Source organism: Nesoenas mayeri, assembly GCF_963082525.1.
Source record: "Nesoenas mayeri genome assembly, chromosome: 4".
Taxonomy (NCBI): Eukaryota; Metazoa; Chordata; class Aves; order Columbiformes; family Columbidae; genus Nesoenas; species Nesoenas mayeri.
This window is the reverse complement of record NC_137540.1, coordinates 63,601,749-63,624,381: the sequence shown is the minus strand read 5'-3', so window position 1 is coordinate 63,624,381 and position 22,633 is coordinate 63,601,749. Positions and strand designations below refer to the sequence as shown.

Below are 22,633 nucleotides of genomic sequence, written 5' to 3'. Positions count from 1 at the left end.
GTGGTTGGTGTCCAAATCTCATGACATTCTGCTCATTGAATTGCACGTTAGATCATGTTGTACATATTGAGAGGGAGAATTAAAGTGTCTTTTAGAAGTTCCCAAGATACTTTTTGGTCCAACATTTTACTGGAGTAGTAACTAGCTTTTTACTGAATACCTGAATGGCATAATTTGTCTTCATTGCTTATTCACTTCTGAGAAATGTAAACACTTCTGCGAAAATCAACGTGAAATTGTGAGCTTTCAAATGGTATTATTATTAGCAGCCACCATATATACTTGAGCTTCTTTAGAAAGAAATATTAGAGGTATACTGGAGCTATGCAAAATTTCTGACAAAACTTCCTTTCAGCTATACATGTAGACTCAGGTTAATTTCCACAAACAATAAAATACAAAACAGTACACTAAAATAATTGAAGTGGATAAGATTCAGTTCCTCAAACACAGGCATATAGTATCGTTCTGATGCCCTAGGGTACCTCAGATGTCCCTGTGGGACTGGGAGATGTGACACACACAACTCCAGAGACCTGCATCCTCCTGGGGCTGCAGTGGGAGGTGAAGAAAAATGTTCTGAATCATCGCAAACGGGACACTTTGAGAATTAGAGTGATTGTGGAAAACACTAAACTAGTGGATGCTTTTGTCCTACTCTAACAGAAGCTGCAAACACTCTTTTGTATTCTGTAAAGAGCACGCACCCATGAGGCACAAGCTGCTTTCATTTCCAAGATGCTTCATGCAGTGACAAGAGTTCACTTGTGTTAAGTTCTCCCCTGTCTCTTATTGCCACAAGAGCTCTTGGTTCTATATTCTGAAATAAATTCTCAGTCGTATGTTGAAAGATGAATATATTTAACTATAGTCACTATCATGGCTCAAGGGGAAGATAAACATATAGAACAAAAGAGCTCACAGAAAAATATGGGGAAACGGGTTGATTCACACTTTGTGTTACCATGCCGATGTGTAAGATTCAAGAGCATCTCCAACGGATCATTTTGTCTTTGGTGTCCACCTGAAGGCTGCAGGTCCCCAGAACAATTCTGAATTGATTTATTTTCTCATCTATAATTTACTGACAGCTTTTAAGGAATCCTTGAATCTCAGTCAAGAGTCTTAGGAAGAAGGATCAGTAAAAAAAAAATAATAAAAATAGAGAGAAACAAGGGAAAAAAGACAATAAAAAATGAAGATTTGACAAGTAAAATCAAAGCTTAGTTTTCAGAACAGCCTTCAGCTGCACAAGCTGTACAACTACTTGTTTCATCACTGTCTATTTCACTGCAAGTGACAGAGTCCTTTTAAAAAGAAGTTGGTAAAGTGAAATGAAAAATTCCTATATAAACTTTCCTAAATGCACAACTATCTATCACTTCAAGTATATGATTTTAAGAGGTCTTGCAAAAAAAAAAAAAAAAAATTAGAATTTGATGTTGCATCTACAGAAGTTCTTAGTTTGATTTAAAGAAAAAATAAAAATTAAAAAAAAAAAATCACAACTATTCCTTAGCAAGGTCCACTTGGATAAAGAAGAGCTAACTTGAAAAGGACTCATCACAGAGATCTTGTACCTTACTGGAGATATAGTACAGCATCTATTAAATTCATTAGTCCTTTCCCAAATTTAGTTCATTTTGCTGTAGAAATTGATATTTGTATCAACAGCAGAATAGCTTTGCTAAAATAATCAGTTGTAGGGGAAAGACAGCTTGGCCACTATCACCATATGTCACAGACTTTTTTTGCAGCTAACTAGTTTTTTAGAAACAGGTAATATCCAGCCAGATATACATTAAAACTTCTCAAATTCCTCAAAAAAGTGGAATGTAAAAGTGTAATTCATGTTGCTTCAATGACAAAGACAACACCTAATAAATAAATTTTGTAACCACAACCACTTACACAACAGTTCTGCAATGGGGCAGATTCTAAAGGTGTTTACCAAAAAAAAAAGAAAAAAAGGAAATCTAGACAAAGTGTATCATTTAAAAGATAAATTCTGAGTCCTCTCTGGTGTACTTTGTTTTGTATTACTTTAAGTATTAACCCAGCACAGAGTTGTCCATAAGAGCTGCTGAGCCTTAACTCAGCCTTCTCTCCTCAAGAAGCCACTTCCTATCTCTGATCATTGCTGCTTCCTCCTGTATCTTGTATTGCTCAATTACACTCTTTTTAAAGCAGGATGACCAAAACCACCTGCAACCCTCGAGAGATGGACACATCAGGAATTTTACAGTTTTTCTGTTTCCTCTACTGTTGTTTGTTTTTTGGCTTGGTTTGTTTTTTTTTTGGGGGGGAGGTGTTTGTTTTGTTTGCTCATTTCTTGTTTGTTTGTTTTGTTTGCTCGTTTCTTGTTCGTTTGTTTTGTTTGTTTTCTAAAAGCACTTACAGCAGCAATAGGGATTATTCAGAAAGTGTTTCACTAAGAAGTCTTAGGACACAAGTATAGCAAGGTTTTTAGGATGACGTACTATCCACTATGAAATAGTGCAATATAGTTAGATCAGCTTGTGGGCAACATGACATAGAAACACTTGAAATGGATAAAAAGCAGTTCTCAAAGTAAACAAAATCTATTTCTCCACTGGCCTACCTATGGTAAACAGCCGTTCTGGTCAGAGAAGCAGCTGGAGCAGCTACTGGGGCCAACTCTGGGTGCACCAACTACAGCTTGACAAAACCTGACACACCATGGGAAAAGAGGCTCAAAGCACAAGTCTGATGAAAAAATGGCAAAAGGCACCAATTCCAGTTTTATGGGTGCTGAATACACATGCATGCTGTGAAACATTTTTTTCTCCCCTTTCTCATATCTGTACACATATGAAAAAGATACTGAGGCTCAATGTATTAAAAAAAAAAAAAAAGTGATTAATTTAATAACTGTGGCTCAATGTATTCATAAACTAAATCCTCTGTCATTTAAGGAAAGAATAAATCCCTCTTCAGTAAACAAGCTGAAGCAATAGAAGAGATAACCCTGTAGTCTGCAACACTTACAAGTTACTACCCTAAGTAGTAACAGAGGACAGGACATTACAAAGTAATACCTAAAGCAGTAACCTAAAGTAGTAACATGGAGCAGGACACCACATGCAGGAGGAACTGGGTGAGTCAGAGAGATACCTCAGATACAAGGAATATGCCAGAATCAGGCCAGACAATATTCCCCTAAGACAGTAAGCGTAAATTTGAACTTTCAAAACTGAAGCTGACAATGCGCTGGCCTTTGCTTTGCAGGGTGCAATCTGTCAGGAAAATGGGCTGGGTGATTAAATTGCAGAATCGCAGCAACAGAGAGAACGGAAACACCTGACGGGCTGTGTCTGAAGAAGTAGCAGGTCTGAAACAGTTCCTCCTTATCTTAGTATCGGGATTTTTCCTTCAGTCAGATGTATGGAAAGCTGCACATGCTATACAATCAAAAACACCCTAAATTAAATAATCTTATAGGCAGTAGCAATGACTCGGTGCCCACATTACAGCAGATAACATGACTGCACTCCTGTGGGCCAGCACTAAGTTGTCGTCTACAGTTGCCATGGCTTCCCGAAGGATTCAGGGCTCTGGCTTATAGAAGGCTAAAACAAGACATCAGTACATGGAAACAAGCACAAATCTCTCAGCAGTCAGGGTGGTGGAGAGGACACCAGCACATAAAGTGGTCTTCATAAATAAAAGATCGCTGAAAAATCACTTTGGGGCTGCTTAACCTGCTTGACACAAAAAGCAGGACTTTCTGAATTGCCTCAAGTAACACTCAGTGCTTCAGAGGTATTTCTATCACACATCCACATTCAAAGGAACACTGTTGTGTTCCATAACAGAGGACACTATCAATTAGGTTGTTAATAAAGGCTTGTAATGCTATGTCCCACAGCCTACAGAAATACCTTCCTTTCCTGTGGAAAGACTTCTACAGAACCACTGAAAGCAACAACCTCATATAATCCAGATAAAGGCATCGAGCTCCAATTTAAATTTTCTGCTCAAGCTACTTCAGCTGGGAGTCTGTTTGAAAAATCACTATGCTGAATTTCAGCATGCAATTACTCATGCAGGATTTATAAAAAGTTATTCTTGTTGTAATATTGTCCTAGAGATTAAGCTACTCTGCCCCCTCTGTAGTAGTTTGATCTCATGTTAACACAGTTTCGTCAGTTTCTCTCCTTTCCCTTTATTTACCTGGCCACACGAGCAATGGTGCTGTCATCTCTTACAAGACAGACCCTTGGCCATGCCTGCAGCCCTCCCCATGTCCACTCCTGTTCCAGTCTCTTCCAGCGAGATGCCCACCTCAATCTTTGTCCGTCCTTTCTTCAAAACCATCCCTGCTTAGATACTACGGTTAATAACCTCTTTGATATTTGCTCAATTTACAAGTTACAGAAACACGACAGAGCTCTGGGGGAAATTGTTATGAAACCATAACAGATGTATTTGTAACTAGTATTATTTACAACCAGTTCTGATAGAAACAAGCAACCAACCACAGAGCAACAAAAAAAATACACCCACAAGGTTTTAAGGCACAATCATTAAAAAGCTGGACATAGTTAGACAGACCCCACAAAGGTGTTTGTCCATATGCCATTGCAAGCAGTTGCACAGAACGGTGATTGCTGGCGACAAGCTCCTACTGATCAAAACTTTCCTGTCTATTTGCTTTAAACAATTTATGAATTTTACAAAGGTAGAATTATACTACAAATTGGCATATTACAGAATGGCTTAAGTGTAACACAAATGACCTCAGCCTTCTGAGGAAAGCAAGGGTTTGCTTTCCAGTTACAGATGAAATCAAGGAGACACCATGAATGCACAGCTGTCTCCAAAACAGGGTGGCTGTGGATCTGGAATACTGGCCTCACTTCAAATGCAAACCAGCTTTCTCTAACAGAATAAAAGGGACAAAAAAAAAATAATACGGGAATGATTTGATAAGAAGCTCCTACATCATTAATGAACATGACATAAATCAGAGAGAAGCCCACAACTAGAAAATAGACTGCAAATGTCTTGAACCTACGTTTGAAGTTGATCAAACAAAGTGAGATAAATTTGAGCAAGGTGTTCGCTGGGGAGAGGAGAGAGGAAAGTGTTGCAAGGACTAAAGAACTCAGGATAAGGACACCATGTTTGCTGCCTCCCAGCTTCAACAGGAGTGATCTCATCACACGTACCCGCTGTAGGAATGTCCTCTGGCAGCGACTGCAGGTCTCTGCAAAAGTCCCACTGATTTCAATGGGAACCACAGGAAGGTAGGGAAGAAAACCCTGGCTTGACTGAAGCCAACAGAAATTTTGATAAAGCCTTCGAAGAAAGATAAGGCTGCACTAGGGAATCATATTTCAAACAGCCTGAGGTTTCCCCTCAGTGCTAAATTTTATTAATATATTAAACAGAAAATACACCCATATATTCCATCAGAAAATACAAGCGGGCTCCAATATCTCTACTAGAAATATGATAATTCACACCAGCCAAAACTTTGCTACTTCTACATGCTGATGTTACCCCTCTTGAAAATAACTTATGCTACAGATAAAGTATATTTCTTCTTACATAAATTAATGGCTATCTTTAATAGTGTAATATTAATTAACCACATACTAAAGTAGGCTGTAAAAGCAGAAACGCAACCTCCATAATTTGGAGTGACAATACTTGGGAAGGAGGGAAGAGAAGAAGAAAAAAAGGAGCAAGAATGTGTTGAAACCAAGGAAAAAGTATTTCCTATTCAAAATATCTGAAAGACTTAACAGGGAAATACTAATTTTCAAGACACCTCACCTTTAAAATACACATGTTTCAAAAAAAACAAACACCCCTACTACATAATGTCTGACATATATTCTAAGCAGTTGAATGAGCCTCTTCACATTTAATACACTCGTTTGTAACACACCAACTTTCGAAGCAAGAGAAGAGATATCTGTAGAAGCCACAATGACAGTCAGTGAAAGCCATTTTAAGCTTTTGCCTAAAATCTGTTGCTTGTGGGGGCAGGCATAGTATTGTGTCCTTCAATAAAGGATAAGTTTAATCAAACCGTTGCCTTTGGGAGAGCTGGACAGGGTAAGTGAGCCCAAGGATAAAAGGACAGAATAGGAGAGCCCGTCAGACAAAAATAAAAAGTGTCAGGGAGGATGGTACCATATATTTACGAAGTACTTGAATTTGGATAGACACAGGGGGACAAGCTCTCCTCACTTATCAACAGTTTACTACTTTTGCTTGCTGTCAGAAGGGATTCTTAGTTCAGGTTTCACTCTGAGAGGATTGCTGCAGATTATTCCTCCACACTGCTTTTAAGATTCATCTCCAGACAAAAAGTATTTCCAAGTGTCAGCCTGAATAAACCTACACTTCATTTATTCAGAGTAATGCCGACATCCAGTGGCCACCAAGTTAATCTCAGTCTACGACAGCAAGATAACCTTTTTTACGGGAACAAATAATCTCTTTCCATAAAGGTATAAATTAACTCTGTTACTTCACCTCCTAGTCTAAAAGTGGGATTGCATTACAAGCAGCATTAAAAATACTGGGCAACATTCTTTGTATTCAGGTTCTCATATAAACTCTAACTAGGCCTTTCTCACTTCTATCTCACTTCGAAAAATTATAAATGAAATATGCATAAACTCTTAAGCACTTCCATGATACTCAAGGAAACTGGAAACCAGCAAAAGTAAATGTACAACAAGAAAGGGGGGGCGTGGGAAAATCTGCATATGCACACACACAAACTGCTCAAGCTGTTAAAGCTGCTTGCCACGTCTACCAAGCTCAGTCACACATACACGCTTTTAAAAGATATGGAAGAAACCACTTTTCAAAGTGCTTCAAAACAAAAAAAGGAACGTTTCGCTTTTCCACTTTTGTAAGGAACTCAGTCAAAACATGAAAACATAGCCATTTTTAAGCATGCTTGTGTTCTTTCACAGAAAACATCTGTTAAATACTTACTTGCCCAAATATTTCTGGCAGCCCCAAAACTTGACCAGTAAAAACACCAATACAGATGAAAATTGCTGTGACCTGACCCAATGAACCACGGATTTCCTTAGGAGATATTTCACTTAAATACATGGGAAGGGCACTCAGAGAAATGCCTATGAAGGAAGGAAAACATCACAGGTTAAGTCAGATCGCCTTTTCATTATACCAGGTATGAAACAAATATCTATTGAAAGCAGTCTGAGTGCTAATCTGCTCACAAGATCAGCATAAAAACAAGCAGAGAACAGATCTGTATCTATCCACAGATAATATGAGTTATGTTCTCTGTATGTCTAATTACTCTTGCACCATTAAATAACCATGGGACTGATTATCTGTTACAGATCTACAGTGATGTGTGTAGGCTGCTATTTGACGGAAGCACAAAGGTTACTCAGAGATGAGAATCATCAGGAGGATGGATTTTATGATCTATATTTGCACATCCCAAAGCAAGCACAATGTTAGCATTGGGCCAGGTAAGGAAAAATAAAATAACCATGTGTCAGGCAGAGAAAGCAGACACTGTCAGATGAAATATTTTTACTGTAAATGGTATTAGCAGATGCTCCTCTCAATACAGGCTTACAGCTGCAAAGAACACTTAAAAGCAGCCATAAAATAAGGGTGAAAATGCTGCTCAAAGCCAGGAGAAAACAAATGCGCTTGACCCTGGTTAGCATACTGACAATATTTACACAGCTCAAGAAGTTGGGTCATTGGGTGGTAATCTGAGACCAAAATTAGCAGTCAGCACCAAAACTACCCATGAACTTTACATTGCAAGTGACAGACACATCCACTGTCAAACAACCAAAGTTTATGCTTACTAACACCACCACCAAAGCTTGCCAGAAAGGGAGCATGGTGAAGGAAAAGTCAGAGCACTTTCCATTGTTTAGAGTGTAAACCCATGTTAATTCATCAAGTCTGTCTCCACAATAGGTAAGTATTTATCACCATCTAGTGATCTGTGAAGTTGTTTAGAGCCTCACTGCTAGCTGCAAGACTCTTCCGATGCAGCAGCTCCTCTTTGATTTACTTTTAAACCACGAAGACCACGTTGCTAGAAGCAAATGGTGATGTACCAAAGCTTCCACTTCATCCTACTGGTATTAGCATGGGATCCAACAACTTCTAAACACACAGCAGCAAGCAGCTGAAATAAATAGACTACACCCTCCTAGCCAAAGGATCTTCATGGCACGAAGACAGATATGTTCTATCAGGGCTGGAGTAGGAAAGGAGGAGGAACAACCAGAGTGGACAGCAGTAGCTAGTGTCCATTCCAGTGTCATCTCCAAGCGTCACATCTCCCAATGCTTATTCTGCCGTTTTGTCCCAGCAAAATCAGTGTGGCTAGTCCCTGAAATGCCTCTTTAATGTAAAGAGTGATGTAATTGGGGCATAGGAGAAAGATTATGCATGGCGCAAGCATTTCAGATACGTACGGCATGATAAAGCTTACCTGCATCAACACCCATTATCACACGGCCCAGTATGAGCATTTCAAATGACCCCGCCAGCAAGGAGAGGGACATCAACAAAGCAGCTGTCACTGCAAACACGTTATTGAGCAGCAATGTACATTTCCTAAAAGGAAAATATATTTTTTGTACATACCAGCAACATAACAGTTAAATCTAGTCATTTTCAAAGCATACTAGGCTATTATTCTTAAATATCCATAAATAAAACCAAAAAGTGCCTAGCAAACACTGCCTCTTACATGTTGTGCAGAGTTCCAAAATACAATACTATACCCAAATGGACACAGTTCCAAATCTATACCACAGCTCTAAAATAAAACATATCACAGTTAACTAAAGAGTTGTACTTCAAAGGCACAGCATTTAGCCATCCTGAACATCCTAAGAACCCAAGTGCCCTGCCAGAGACTCTGTATATGAATATAAACAAGCATACTCTGGGTAAATGTATGTATGTAGGAACCAGAGAATATATTTCAAATAGCAATAAGCTGATATAACTACAGGCATTTTTATGCTACATACAGTTTTTGCCATTTTGAGAACTTCCCAGCACTGACATATTTATGTCATTGTAATTCATCCTTAAACCCATGATATTAAAAACATGCATTGAGGAAAATTACTTACTACTTGTAGAGCTAGGAAAAACACTTGAGCTCACTGGCATGACAAAAATCTACCCTTTTCCAAAAATTATTAAAATTAATCAAAATACAGATTTACATTTTTTCTCCAATTTTTAAATTATTTCATTCTATAGCAGTCAAATACAACGTGAAAAAATACTTCTTTCAAAGAAAATAAATGTTATTTATGGAAAATTATTACTTCATTAAATAAACATACATAAAATCACAAAAAATGTATTTTAAATTTTTCAAAAATCTCAATTTCTCATTTGCACTATAATAACAGCTGTATTTCTCATAGTTTTCATCTTTCAGAACTTTCTGCTCACGTTTGGGGGACTCATTTATTCAAAAGTGAGTCGTAAGTCTCATAACTTCTACAGAAGGAAACACTTTACAAAAGAAATTATACATAGGATTTCACGGGCCTTTGTCAGTCAGATTCAAACACTAACATACAAGGTCTTATTTCCTGAACACATGGAAGATGAGTGTTTAAAGATATAAGATCAACAGCTCTGCTGCAGTGGTTCTTGTTGAAAGATGAAGGTCTTGTCCCTCTCCTGCAAATGCCCCCCTGGCAGTGGCCTAAGCAATCCCCTGAGCATAACACTCTGGGTGTTCGAGTTACTCAACAGCACCGGCTCTTTGGTAGAAGAGAATTTAAATTATGAAGTGCCAAAGCCACATCTGAACATGGGATTTGTGTGGACGAAGGTTCTCTTTGAAAGAATTACATCTCTCAAAGTAAGTAGGGTCTAGGACTCTAGTAATTTGGAAGTTATATTATTAACCTTGCAGCAACATGATTCAAGACTGCTCTTTTTAAAGTCATACATTATTTCTGCCTAATGCTTTTGATTCCCCTTAGTTCATTATTCTGCACCACTGTAAATGGAGCTCCACTTCATCATGCATACATCTCTTCAACCTACCCTTGAACAGTTTAACAGCAAAGTATTTTATTGTTCTGCTCCTCAATTACAGTACCGATATATCAGTCTGGCGGCCCAGACAAGTCAGAACAGTTGAGTTGGATGGTTACATACTTAAGCTTCTGTTATTATCTTCTCCAGTGACTCAATTGAGCAAAAAATATCAAATTATATAGAATTTATAATTAAGGAAAAGACAAATGAGCAGTTAAGATGAATTTCATAATGACTTTTTTTTCATGCCTTTCTAAACAGAGGTAAATTACAAATCACTTTTAAAATTCTCTTTGGAAGACTGTATGAAACAAAAGTTTGGCAGAAATATCTAGTTAGTACCTGCAGCAAAAATGCAAATACACACTAGCACGAACATTCCTAAAATACCCACGTTCCCTATGGTGAAGACTTGGTCAGATACTGCATTGCATAGAGCAAGGAAGGCATCCCCAAGCTTAGGGAAGACCAAACACGAACTTCACCCTAGTTTAGTTCTTCAAACTGTATTTTAAGTTGACACAAGGAAGGTATGCAAACAAATGTTGTTGAGAAGTAAATGAGATGTGGATAGCTTTATTTGTAAAATACTCATCAGACTCTTGAAACAAGAGTCTGCTGATCCTTTGTGAAATCTTTCCTTTTATATGGTATTTTCCTGTTGCATTCTTGACTATTCAGCCTCTGACATCTCAGCCCATTGCCCATTCAGAACAAATGGCTTCTGTGACTCAAATGATGCACATTAAGGCCAGAGAGAAAGGTACTAGTTTTACTCTTGGAAATTCAGAACTCTTAGAATTGAGCTTTCATAATTTGAAGATGTTTAAATTTGCATTCTGGTGAAGAGGTGGTGTTGTTTCTCTTTCTAGAGAGACAAAGTGAGAAACTGCTTTAGAAACTAGTCTTTCAATACACTTACCGTCCGAAGAACTTCACAATTGGGGTGACAATAATGGCACCCACAAGGCCACCAATGGCAAAAATAGAAACAGTTATAGACCAGAGAAGAGTCAGCGTGCTTTCATCCACTGAGAAGCCATATCTTCTTTCCCAAGTTTCATTGTAAAACCTCTTGATAAACTGAAATAATAATAATAATAATAATGTAAAATTACTCTTCAAGAACACAACTGACAGAATAATAATTAAAAAAACCACCACTAAAACAAAACAGCAGCTCATTCGCAGGAATCATCCTTGCTCTTCTATCTTCCTTCTCCAAAAAGTGAGGTCTCACTCACTTCTAGATGAAGCTACAACACAGACTAACTGAACCAGTCAAAGCACACATACATTCAACTACATGCCAGTCAAAAACAGGTGGGGAAAAAAAACCAGGTAGACATGGGTGTAGAAGAGGCTTATAAAAGAGAAACTCCTACAAAGCATGGATGTTACCATTTTGGTTATCAGTACAACATTAACAACAGTTTGCATTAGCCTTACTGTGTACACATATATAACATTTCAGCCCAAAGTGCTGTTAAGGGCTCAGACACAGAATCACAGAGTGGTTGAGGTTGGAAGGGTCCTCTGAAGGCCAATCTTGTCCAACCCCACTGCTCAAGTAGGGTCACATACTGTCAAGTGCCCAGGACCATGCCCAGAGCTTTTTTAATACCTCTAAAGAGGGAGACTCCACAAATCACACCACCTGAGCTTGGAAAGTTACTGCACAGCAGCTGAGTTCCGCTCACTGCTCACATACATACACCTTCAATGTGCCAGAGTTTATTTTTCTGCTTTCCTCACATGAGCCCAACTGCAAGTTTTTGAAGAATGCCTTCTAACAACTTCCCTTCCCTGATGTCTAATTACACCAAAGTTTCTTCATCTTTCTAAAAGGTAAAGTTGTCGTAGCTCCAGTATGACATTTTTTAAGTCTCTGTATCACCTGCAGAGACATCACCTATTTACTTTCTCTTTCGTCAGGCATCCTCATTTTTATGCTTTTCCCACTTTGAACGCAAGCAAAGCTCTGATGCCACCATGGTGTCTGATGCTCTGGCCAGGATACAGTGCAGGTCACTGCTGCAGAAGGGCACAGCACACTTGTGTAACGCTCTCATGTGTTCTGTGTCACTGCTGCCTGACAAGCTCTACTGTATCACAAAGCTTCATCTTGGCAGTTTTCCCCAGTTTCTTCTCAGATTTCCTCCAGCATGTCATGGGTACTAAATTATCCTGGGGCAGGACACAGCAGGATAAACCTAATCTAACACCACGCTTTCCCTGCTCAAACTAGGAATTTCAGACTTGGGTATTCCAGCCTTCGATACATGCACTATTCAATTTGAGAACTTCATTTAGTTTGAAACTCTACCTCTCCACCTGCAAAGTACCTAAAAAAGGTGGAGGTAGTATGTAAGGAGGACAGGGATATTTATCCTTCCTGTCTTACATATTACTATATAAACAGACAGAAGAAAAAAAAAAGGAAGAAAAAAAGGAAAAAAAAAAAAGTAAATTTGGTGCTTGGTCCATTTAGAAGAATCTCACAGTAAACTTCCAAATGAATCTCCATTAAATCAAGCAATACATCTTATCTCTTTAATACCAATACTCAGATTATATTTAGAATCAGATATCTTGTTTATTTGAAGTTCACTTCTGACAGTAATGAATACTGAAAGAAAACATTTTTGGAACACTATTAGCATTTCTTGCTAATGATAATGGCTAAAAATAGTATGCAAATTATCTCCCCTTGTATTATGACTGATATTCTCAGCATAGCTTTGTTATTACCAAGGAGATGTCAAATAACTGCAAATATTCAAGAACAGAAAGTACAAACTACAACACTCAAAAGTAACAGACAAATGGGCTGGTATGTACATCACCTCTGTCTGGATTCCTGTTGGCAGTAAATGGGATGCTAATAACACATACAGGTTTTGAGGAGTTGCACATGAAAATGAAACCTCAAAGAACAAAGCAAATCTGATCCAACAAATCCACTGGATTTGAATCCACTGAATTCAGTGGAAATGCTCCTTTGGGATTTTAAACAGTTGTCTCAACAACGCTAATGGTGTAAACCTGCATACAAAATTTTTAGCCCCTACCTAAAGCCAACAAGGAATGGCAACTAACTGATACCAGTATCTCACATTTTGCTGCCTCAGTTCATTAAGGCAGTAGTTCTAGGATGGGAAATATCAGGGAAATACAAGTGATATATATTATTTTGTATCTCTAAATACAAGGAATATATTTTACATTTAAGGGAAAAATTTAGCTGTAAGTAACTTTTATTAAGGGAAGAGATGAGCTGATCTTTAGAGAAGAAAAATGACCTTACCCATCATTACAAGGGTCACTCACACCCAGTGACAACTATTGAACTGGCTGACACAGCACGCTACACGTTTCTGTAACAGCCTCACTATATCACCATATCAGCTCCAGAAGGAACGCAGGGCTGCAGCCGCCCGCGGGAAGGGGCAAGAGCTGCATGGCAGTACACAGAGACACTTTACTTCCCGCACAAAGCACATCATTGTTCTACAGACCATGCCCACAACCAATCCACAGAAAGAACTGTAGAAATTCAGCTAACAGACAGCTTTGACTTGCATTCAATTAAAGCATTTGTCTCCTGATTGGCAAATGCTTCCATACATTTTTAATGAATTCTGGTAACTCTTTGAACAAGCCCCTGGAGACTTCTATTAATAATTCTGGGTTTATTGAGTGGTCAAGCGCTATGTGCAGGGGGAAGAGACCTGCAATGGGCCACTGCTCTTTCCCACAGAGAAGTGAGGGACTAAGTGGGAAGTGACCTCTGCTCTGAGCAGAGCTGGTGCTATTACCCCCTTGCAACAAGAATGAAGTTGGACTGACACTACCTTACGAGATGACCCATAGTAAAGTTCACTGGTGAGAAGTGCAGGGCTATTTCCCTGAGTTTTGATAAGCTGGTGCAACTTTCAGCATTGAAAGGACACGTATACAAGAACTTATGAACAGTTCAATACTTAAATGAACCTTCCCCCCAGCTCAGTCATTGTACTGATGTGTTCAGTTTCAGGATCCTAGAAACATCCCATGTTTTAGTCAACAGTCATTATCAAACATTTTTTCATACAGTCCCTTTCTAAAGTTGGAGGACTTTAGGCATCAAAAGGAATTGTACTGAAGTCAACAGAGGCAGAAGATATCCAACATCCCAAAGAGAGATGCTCATATAATGCAGACTGTAAGCTGCACATCACCAGAACAATTTATTTGTCCTACCAAGTTTGTAAATGAAACTTGGCTTACAACATTTAGGAACTACTGCACTCCCAATACAACGTTTTACAAGACTGCTGTTTATCTACAGCTAAAAGCTGTTCCCCTTCAGTTTTCCTCAGTCACCTCACAGCTGTATTCCAAAGGGTCACCTTGAAGCAGACTGATTTGGTAACACATGGGGGAAAACAGATGTGGCAAAGGTTCCTTTTCTTGTGAAGAACCACAGGTTTGGTGTGGCTCACTCCTCCCTACGAGCAGAGGCCAGACTCTTCCCTTCAACCTGGTCACTGCAGCTCCAGGGACAGGAAGGTGGCCTGTCCTAGGTAAATGGACAACACATTAATCCTGGGGCTAGAGAGAAACAGAGGCCACACTGGTATTTTATTCGTGAACTACACCATTATGCATTCCTTGGCCATAGGACTACTCCTTAGCCCTAGCTAATGTATGGCTTAGCATGAATAAGAAGGACACAAAGTTCTCAATCAAACACTGAAACACCATGCTAGAAAAAGGGAAACTTCATGCATACCTATCAACAAGATGACCAAAGCAATCAGCCAGGCATCCAGTTTCAGTCCAAAAACAACCGTACAGATTTCAAACAAAAGTGGACAATCCTGCAAGTGCTACTAACCATGGAATTTAGCATTCGTCACAGTACAGCTGCACCTTCAGACTCCCCACTCATACTCTGGTCACCACTATAATCTAACACCTCATTCAAACCTAAGTGTCTAAGTGTTGCCACAGAGCACATCCTGTCATCCTTTCTTTCCTTTACACCTGCACAAAGCGACAGAAGAGCTCTGATTACCACGACAGCCCATTTTTTAAACGGTGCTTAAAAGTTCAGAAATCAGATCACTCTCACTGCTCTGCTGACAGTACCAAGGCAGCACAGGATGTCTACCATCAGGAAAATCAATACCATTGCTCACAGAATTTCAGCTTCATGCTGATTTCTTCTAAGCCATGTTTATCTTCTGATGACTGCAAGGTGAAGTGATGCCTAGACATGTCATCCTAGAATAAACATCCAATCTGTCTCACCCTGTGTTATTGGTACAAAAAGTACCAGGAACTTGAAGAAAATTCCCAGAAGTTACAAAGGTAGCAATTAAAACTTCCCATAGGATGAGTCTCTTCCTAGCCCTTTGGGTTGTCAGTTTACCAAATAAAATACACATATGAAACATGAATTTAAAAAAAAAATTCTACCATTATTTGCATAAATACTGTATTCATCTTTAATGTGACCAGACTGTTTAGGTGGAAAGCTAGCCACACATTGTAATAAGAGATCTGTATAGAAGAAGGAGCTTAGCTTTGGAAAGGAACTATTTTGAAATGGAATTTCCACAGTTCCCAAAGTTACTTTTTCAAAATGGTGTTGCTTGCAACTCCACTAAGTTGCTCACTGCTGTGCTTGACTGAATTAAGAGGATCTCTAGACAGCCAGCATAAAAACAAAATGTTCAGATTTTCATTTGTGATAACTGGTATTTTAATGAAATCTCCCCCCAAATATTGTACACTGATTCCACAGTACTCTATTCATCAAATCTATTCCATATGTTGCAGCCAACAGATGGTCAACACAGCAGTTTTGAGTTCAGAAACAAACACAGCATCGCCGTGAAATGCAGAAGAAGAGGCCCATTATTTAGGAGGGAGCCAGAGGCATTATTTATAATATCAGTACTGTGGGAATGAAATGTTGTGCAACCCTCTAAAACTGACTGATATGAAGAGAAGCTGCTGAACATGTGCATACAGCTACCAAATACTCAGACTATTAAAAATACCTTATCATGCAAAGGCAGGCAAGAAGATTTAGTATTATTCTGGGCTTGGGGAGAATGAGAAACAAACCACATGCACCCACTCACCTCAACAGCGATGTTTAGTTTCCTGACAGCTACTGAATTTATGCAAAAATCACACGGACAGCAGAAAGAAACTTTCAGGCAAAGTTATTATATGAGATTTAATCTACTACCTCAGGAGGAGTATAAAAGCAGGATGTTGGGCAGCACACACTAAATGGACGAGGCTGCCCTCTACTGATATTCAGTTCCAGTTTCGTCAGTCACTTACCACTGCAGGAGCGTTCACCACTGAGAGATTGTAACCATAAAGAAAAGACGACCCAAAGGCACCAGTTAAAGAGGCTACAATTAGACTCCCAGACCAGCTCTGAAAAACAAAGAAAAGATGTTAGTATAACTTAAATTAACATACCTCATGTTTTAAACTCTCCTTACACTATCTTGCATAACTTCTGCGGGCGGATCTCCCAACTGTAGAATAATGGCCTGAAACACTTTCCCTTGCTGCAATTTGAGGCACAGTAAATTTGAAGTGGCAGCATCTCAGCATTTACCGAAGCATAAGTGACCATCTGAACTTCTTCCAACCTCACAGATTTTTGCTGTACACATCCCATCAGCAACCCCACCAAAAAGTAAAATGCTGGAGAAGTACATTCTCAGCAAACAAAACTGTTGGCAACATACCATTAATGCAACAACACAAGGAGTAGTGTGTATTTGATGATCCATGGGATGACCCAAGCTAGGTGAAAGTCTGTGAGATCGTGTGCCCCCCATTCCCATGTATATAAGGATTAGTGAAACTGTGACCAAACAAATAAAAATGATGCTTACAAACTAGGTTTTGTAATCCACACGCAAGTCTCCAACAGTAATTTGATGACACACACACTCCAGTGGAGACACCATTTGCCCTTTTTCCCCAGTGACACACCTGTACCTCTCCCTTTTCAGTGCTCTTCCCTCCCTCCCTCCCTCTCAGCCTGTTTTTAGCCCACCTCTACTAACAATTTCTTCTTCCACATCAGCTGTTGAATAAAAGGTAGGACTGCTTAGATACTGGAGTTTCAGCCAGTTGATTTGAGAGATTCTGCATTTTAGGGTCCTTTCTACCTTTCCCAGTATTACGCTCTCCTACTCAGTTCTGCTGCATTACAGAGAGTGGCAGAAGTGACCACTGCCATTCCCAAGAGATGTTACAGTTAGTGTTTTGGTGGCTTGCTGGTTGTGAACACTGTTTTGTAGATCATGGAAGACAGCTCACCTTTCCTGACCTCTGAGTACGTTAGAGTGGGCAGCTTTTTAACGTGTCTTGAATTGAAAACAAAACCACAATCAAACAAAACCAAACAAACCCCAAATGAACAAAAAAACAACCACCAACACACACAAAAAAACCAACAACCCTCTGCTAAGAATCCAGAATTTCAGGCACAGCTCACTGTCATTTTATGTCTAGCCTCATCACTCATTGAAGCCCCAATCCTTTCAAAGGGAAAAAGATGTGCTTAAGGCAGCCTAATAAACCCAGCTTCAGTTATATCCCTTACAGCAAACAGAACAGGTTAATGAGTCAACACATTCTGTTAACTGCACAAAGCTGTATGTTTGCCTCGGAAAATGAAGATTTGGAGCACGAACTAGGTTTGTGCAGCTAGCACATGGCATAGCCACAGCAACAATGCAGCAGAGCGAGCTCCAGCAGCCTCAGGTCAAGCACAGCAGGGCAAGTAAATGCACTGTGGCTGTTAATGCGTGTCAGAGCCCACGTTTCCACACTGTCATTGCGGACTCGCTGTGGTCCACGAAGAAGGGATGAGACACTAAGGTGCCAGGGCAAGGGACTGCAGCACACAGCCCAGCGTGCGTGGGGCCTGCCATGCTCTGCAGTGCCACTCCTGAGGGCTCAAAACGCCCTGTGGGACAGCTGAGCGTTTTTGACTTCTTCCACAAGATGTGGGAACTTCTAAGAGATTACACAGTTCATTAACCACTCTGTTTTCAGTCAGGTCAGAAGGAAGAGTACAGGGGGGAAAAAAGCCTTGTGTAACAAATACACCTCATTGAGTTCATTACATAAGCCAAATACAATTTCTTATTATTAGCCAGCTTCTTAAAATGAACCTGCCACACACATAAACCAGCTTTGCACCATTACCTCAGTAGCAAAAAGTAGAAATTCACATAATGGTTGGGGTGGGAAGGGACTACTGAAGATCATCTAGTTCAACGCACCTGCTAAAGCAGTTACACTCAAAGTAGACTGCACAGGAATGTGTCCAGGTGGGTCTTTAACGTCTCCAGAGAAGGAGACTTCAAAACCTCTCTGGGCAGCCTGTTCCAGGGCTCTGGCACCCTGAAAGCAAAGAAGTTTCTCCTCATATTCAGATCGAACCTCCTCTGTTTCAGTCTGTGCCCATTGCCCCTCATCCTATCGTTGGGCACCACTGAAAGGAGTCTGGTCCCATCCTATTGACATCCACTCTTGAGATATTTATAAACATTGATGAGATCCCTTCTCAGCCTTCTCTTCTCCAGGCTGAACAGACCCAGCTCTCTCAGTCTCTCCTCATAAGAAAGGTGCTCTAGGACCCTAATCACCTTCATAGCCCACTGCTGGACTCCCTCCAGTAATTCCTTGTCCTTCTTAAACTGGGGAGCCCAGAACTGGACACAGTGCTCCAGATGCAGCCTCACCAGGGCCGAGTAGAGGGGGAGAAGAATCTCCCTTGACTTGCTGGTCACACTCAATGCACCCAGGATACTGTTGCCTTCTTGGCCACAAGGGCACATTGTTGACTCATGGTCAACCACTTCTCTACTACACACAAGTGTTCCTACAATTAGGAGGAAATTCTGCTCTCAACTGAAGACGCCAAGGAGAATATTCCTGGATGTCTAACAGATTGTTCCCAATGGGCTCACAAATTACAAATGCAAGTTCACAAGTGCTATGCAGTAATCTTGATGCAATATTACTAAAGGGCTCTGCTCCAACAACGTTAGATCAATCAGAAAAATCCTGCAAATAAAATTATTTGGATCATATAGCCCAGTGCTATTAAAAACTCCAGCAAAAGCTTAAACCTTTCAGCACAGGCAAATTATATGCACACGAGGCTAAGTGGAAGATAATGCAGGACAACTCACAGAAGTGCTGCCAAATTAGAAAAGCCCACATCCACTTCATTTTCAAGCATTGCAAATAGGTGTGTTTAGAGCCCACTTCAATATCAAGAATTTTTTCAAGTATACAGTCTGCTGCAGAAAGCCTCAGACTTACCCAATTCAGAGTTTTACAGTTCTTGGAATATGAATGTTAACTTCTCTATAACCTGCCTCCTCACACGCTATTATAAATATTTGCTCAGGCTTCAGCTGTGCCAGATAAAAGACGGTAGCACAATGAAGCAAGAACATATATATACATATACATATGTATATATATATATATATATATATATAAAACCAACCTGTTGCTCTGAAAAATATTAACCCTGTGGCGACACTAAGAGAGGGAAAGGGAAAAAAAGAGTGTGTTTTATAGTGAACAGTAAACAAGGAGGCAACTACACCTCTCTCACAGGTGTTCCTTTACCTCACTGCCAACCGTCTGCTCATGCGTTGCTGCCACCAGCACAAGGGCAGGTAGGTGTGACCATCACCCCAGCAATCAGCGCGCAGTCAGGGAAGTTGCGTGTCAGCTCACAGCAAAGACCTCCAGATACCTGAGTACTGTTTACTTGTGAAAGTCCACATTTTTAGTCTTACCACAGATCCCAGGGCATCATGCTCTCAAAGCTGCTTTGGCCAACTCCCATCCTTGTTCAGTACTGCATTTGTGTCAGCTATGAGCCCTAAATTACCTTTTTTTAAATGCATGCCAGTTTGCATTTCTGTTTTCAAAACACACTTCAGAATACTGAATTTTGGTCAGTTATAATACCCTTCCCAGATTAAAAGACACTTGTTAGTCTACATAACAAAGTTTAAATAAACTGATACCGCTAAGACTTTTTATTGATATTGGGAACTTGGGTTGTGGAGCACCCTACCCAATACCCTGAGCGAGATCTAGTTTTAGTAGAGCACCAAGCACCCAAGCACCCTGGAGCTCAGAGCAGGGCCGTGCCCGTTGGGCTCCGCCGCAGGCCGGGCGCTGCCGGCAGGTGCGCCCGCTCACACCGCGGTCCGCAGGTCGCTGACGGAGGGACACCTCCAGCCCTCTCCCCCCGGGCTTTCCCTTGCCCTGAGGACTTCCCGGTACGGGCGGCGTCGGGAAGAAGCGGTAAAGCACCGTGAGCCCTCGCCTTGTTGTGCTCCCACTGCCAGCGGCTTCACCCGCGGGGGCGGCTGCTCTCGCCGTGCGGGCGCTCGGCGGCTGCCGGCGCTGCCCTCCGCCCGTCCTCTGGGTCCCGGCTCGGCTGCCGCGGTATTTTTAGCTCTGCCCGCCGCCGGCCTCTTGCACCGGCACCAACAACTTTCCGAGCGGGGAAGGACTCGGCGCCGCCGCTGTGCAGCCCGAGCTCCGCCTCACTCCGGAGGAGAAGCGGGGAGTTACTCCGGCTCCCACAGCCACCGTGCACCAGTCTCGCTTTTCCTCCCTCCCCACCACGCCGGGAAAGGACCGAAATCCCCCCCTCTCCGGTTAATCGCCCCCGAGGAGCGGGCAGCGCAGGCCGGGCTCCCCGCCCGCGCCGCCGGGCTCGCTCCCGCCCCGCCGATTACCCACAGCGATCGCCACTTGCAAAACAGCCCTCGGGGAGACACCGCGCCGCTGCGCGCTACTTACGCTCCTGCCCGCGCGGCGGCGGCCGCTCCCCGCTCCCCGCGCCACCAGCGTGGCCGCCTCAGGCCCCGCCGCACGGTCCATGCCGCTGCCGCACGGGCGCAGCGGCCGCACATCTCCGCCGGGCAGCGCGGGGCGCCGCGGGGGCGCGGCCGCGGGAGGCGGTGGCGGCCACGCAGGGGGGGGGCGCGTCTGGCGCTCGGGGGGTGCCCGGGCGGGCGGCGGCGGAGGACGCGGCTCCCGGGAGCGGGGACAGTGGGTGCCTGGCGCAGGGCGGGCTCAAGGGATGGAACAGCCCCGAGTCGTTTATCTGCGTACTTGGACAGAACTGAAGCAAACGTGCATTGCGTTCCCGGCGCTTTGCGTGTGGGTTCACGGCAAGCCTGTTCCCTCGGTGGGGATTTACCCAGCCGTGCAGCGAAATGTCACGACGGGGTGTTCATCACGGCACCCCGCCGAGTGGCGCAGGGGCTGGGGGACCGTGGGTGCTGTCTGGAAGCCCGGGCTGCCCTTCTGTGAGGCAGAGGCTAGAGGAGGGAGGGGGAGACTTTTCCCGTGTTGCCGAAGCTGGAAAGTGAAAACACCACAAGACTTGTAGCCAATTAAGATGTTAACCACGCGGCATGTGGATATTTCCACTGCCTTAGAAGGTTTAGATCAGATATGCAGAAATACTGCTGTGTAGCAGATGGTGATTAGACATGCTACCTGGGAAGAAAAAAAGCTTTCAGCTATTATTTTTGAGGGTACCTATTTGCAAACACAGGGATTTTTGAAGTGCTTAGAGTTAACTACCCCTTCTAGTTGGCAATGGATGAGTATTAAGTGCATCTGGGAACTATTCCCAGATGACTGCAGTTCATATTGGTCTAAATCTGTGCTGTTCTGACATGATACATACCTCACAACTAGCATAGAGCTCTCCAAGACACAGTAACAATGCCATGAAGCATGGCAGATTTGAAAGTAGTTTATGACACAGCAACTTTGAAGTGTCTTTGGCTCAGATCAAGCTAAGCAGTGTTTGAATAGAAAGCCAGATGCTACTCATTAACATGTAAAATTATCATACATATTGAGAAACACCAGCATAGACAGATCATCCAGACATTTATCATCTCTTTGAATGTCCATAAGCAGTAAAAATATCAAGTTTGGAGAATCGAGCCTTTAAAATACATGGAGTATATTTGAGATTTATCAGACAATCGTGTTTTATTTACTTTCAAACTGCATAGTGCAAGTAGTTCTGTTCATACTCAGATACTAATAATACAGCTGCATGTGATTAATGTGTACGTAATTTCTCACCTTAACACACATTTTTTACCTTTTACAATCACCGTTAGTAAGTTACAGAAACTAAACACAACTCTCTATACCCCTCAAACTGCCATTCTGGCAGCTTCCCCTTGATCAAATCTCTGTGTTCCCCTGGAAAGAAGCATCATTTTGTGCTTCTCCTACACGTCAGAGAAGAAGTGGAAAAAGGGTAAGAATATACAAGATCCCACAAAGCTGTGTAAAAAAGGCATAGAGACAAAATGAAACCTCCCCAAATTTTATTTCAAAGGCACATAAACTCCGAAATGTTACCACTGTCCTCAATGACACAGTCATTCCCATAAAAGACAGGTTTTAATCTTGCCTAAACTCAAGTAATCCCAGAATGGTTTGCCTAAACAGCTTTTTGGCTTGTTCA

General features: G+C 41.6%; 1 protein-coding gene across 1 annotated transcript in view; it reads right to left on the bottom strand.

Moving 5' to 3' along the window:
• The window catches only part of SLC2A9 (solute carrier family 2 member 9), a gene marked incomplete at both ends in the record, with an annotated part of 94,766 nt that extends 73,751 nt beyond the window's left edge, over positions 1–21,015 (bottom strand). The window contains 5 exons of the mRNA XM_080343609.1: positions 6,982–7,127; positions 8,483–8,607; positions 10,988–11,148; positions 16,408–16,506; positions 20,935–21,015. Of these exons, the coding sequence (XP_080199735.1) occupies positions 6,982–7,127; positions 8,483–8,607; positions 10,988–11,148; positions 16,408–16,506; positions 20,935–21,015 (612 nt within the window). The remainder of the gene's footprint in view (positions 1–6,981; positions 7,128–8,482; positions 8,608–10,987; positions 11,149–16,407; positions 16,507–20,934) is intronic.
• Between the last annotated feature and the right edge of the window lie 1,618 nt (positions 21,016–22,633).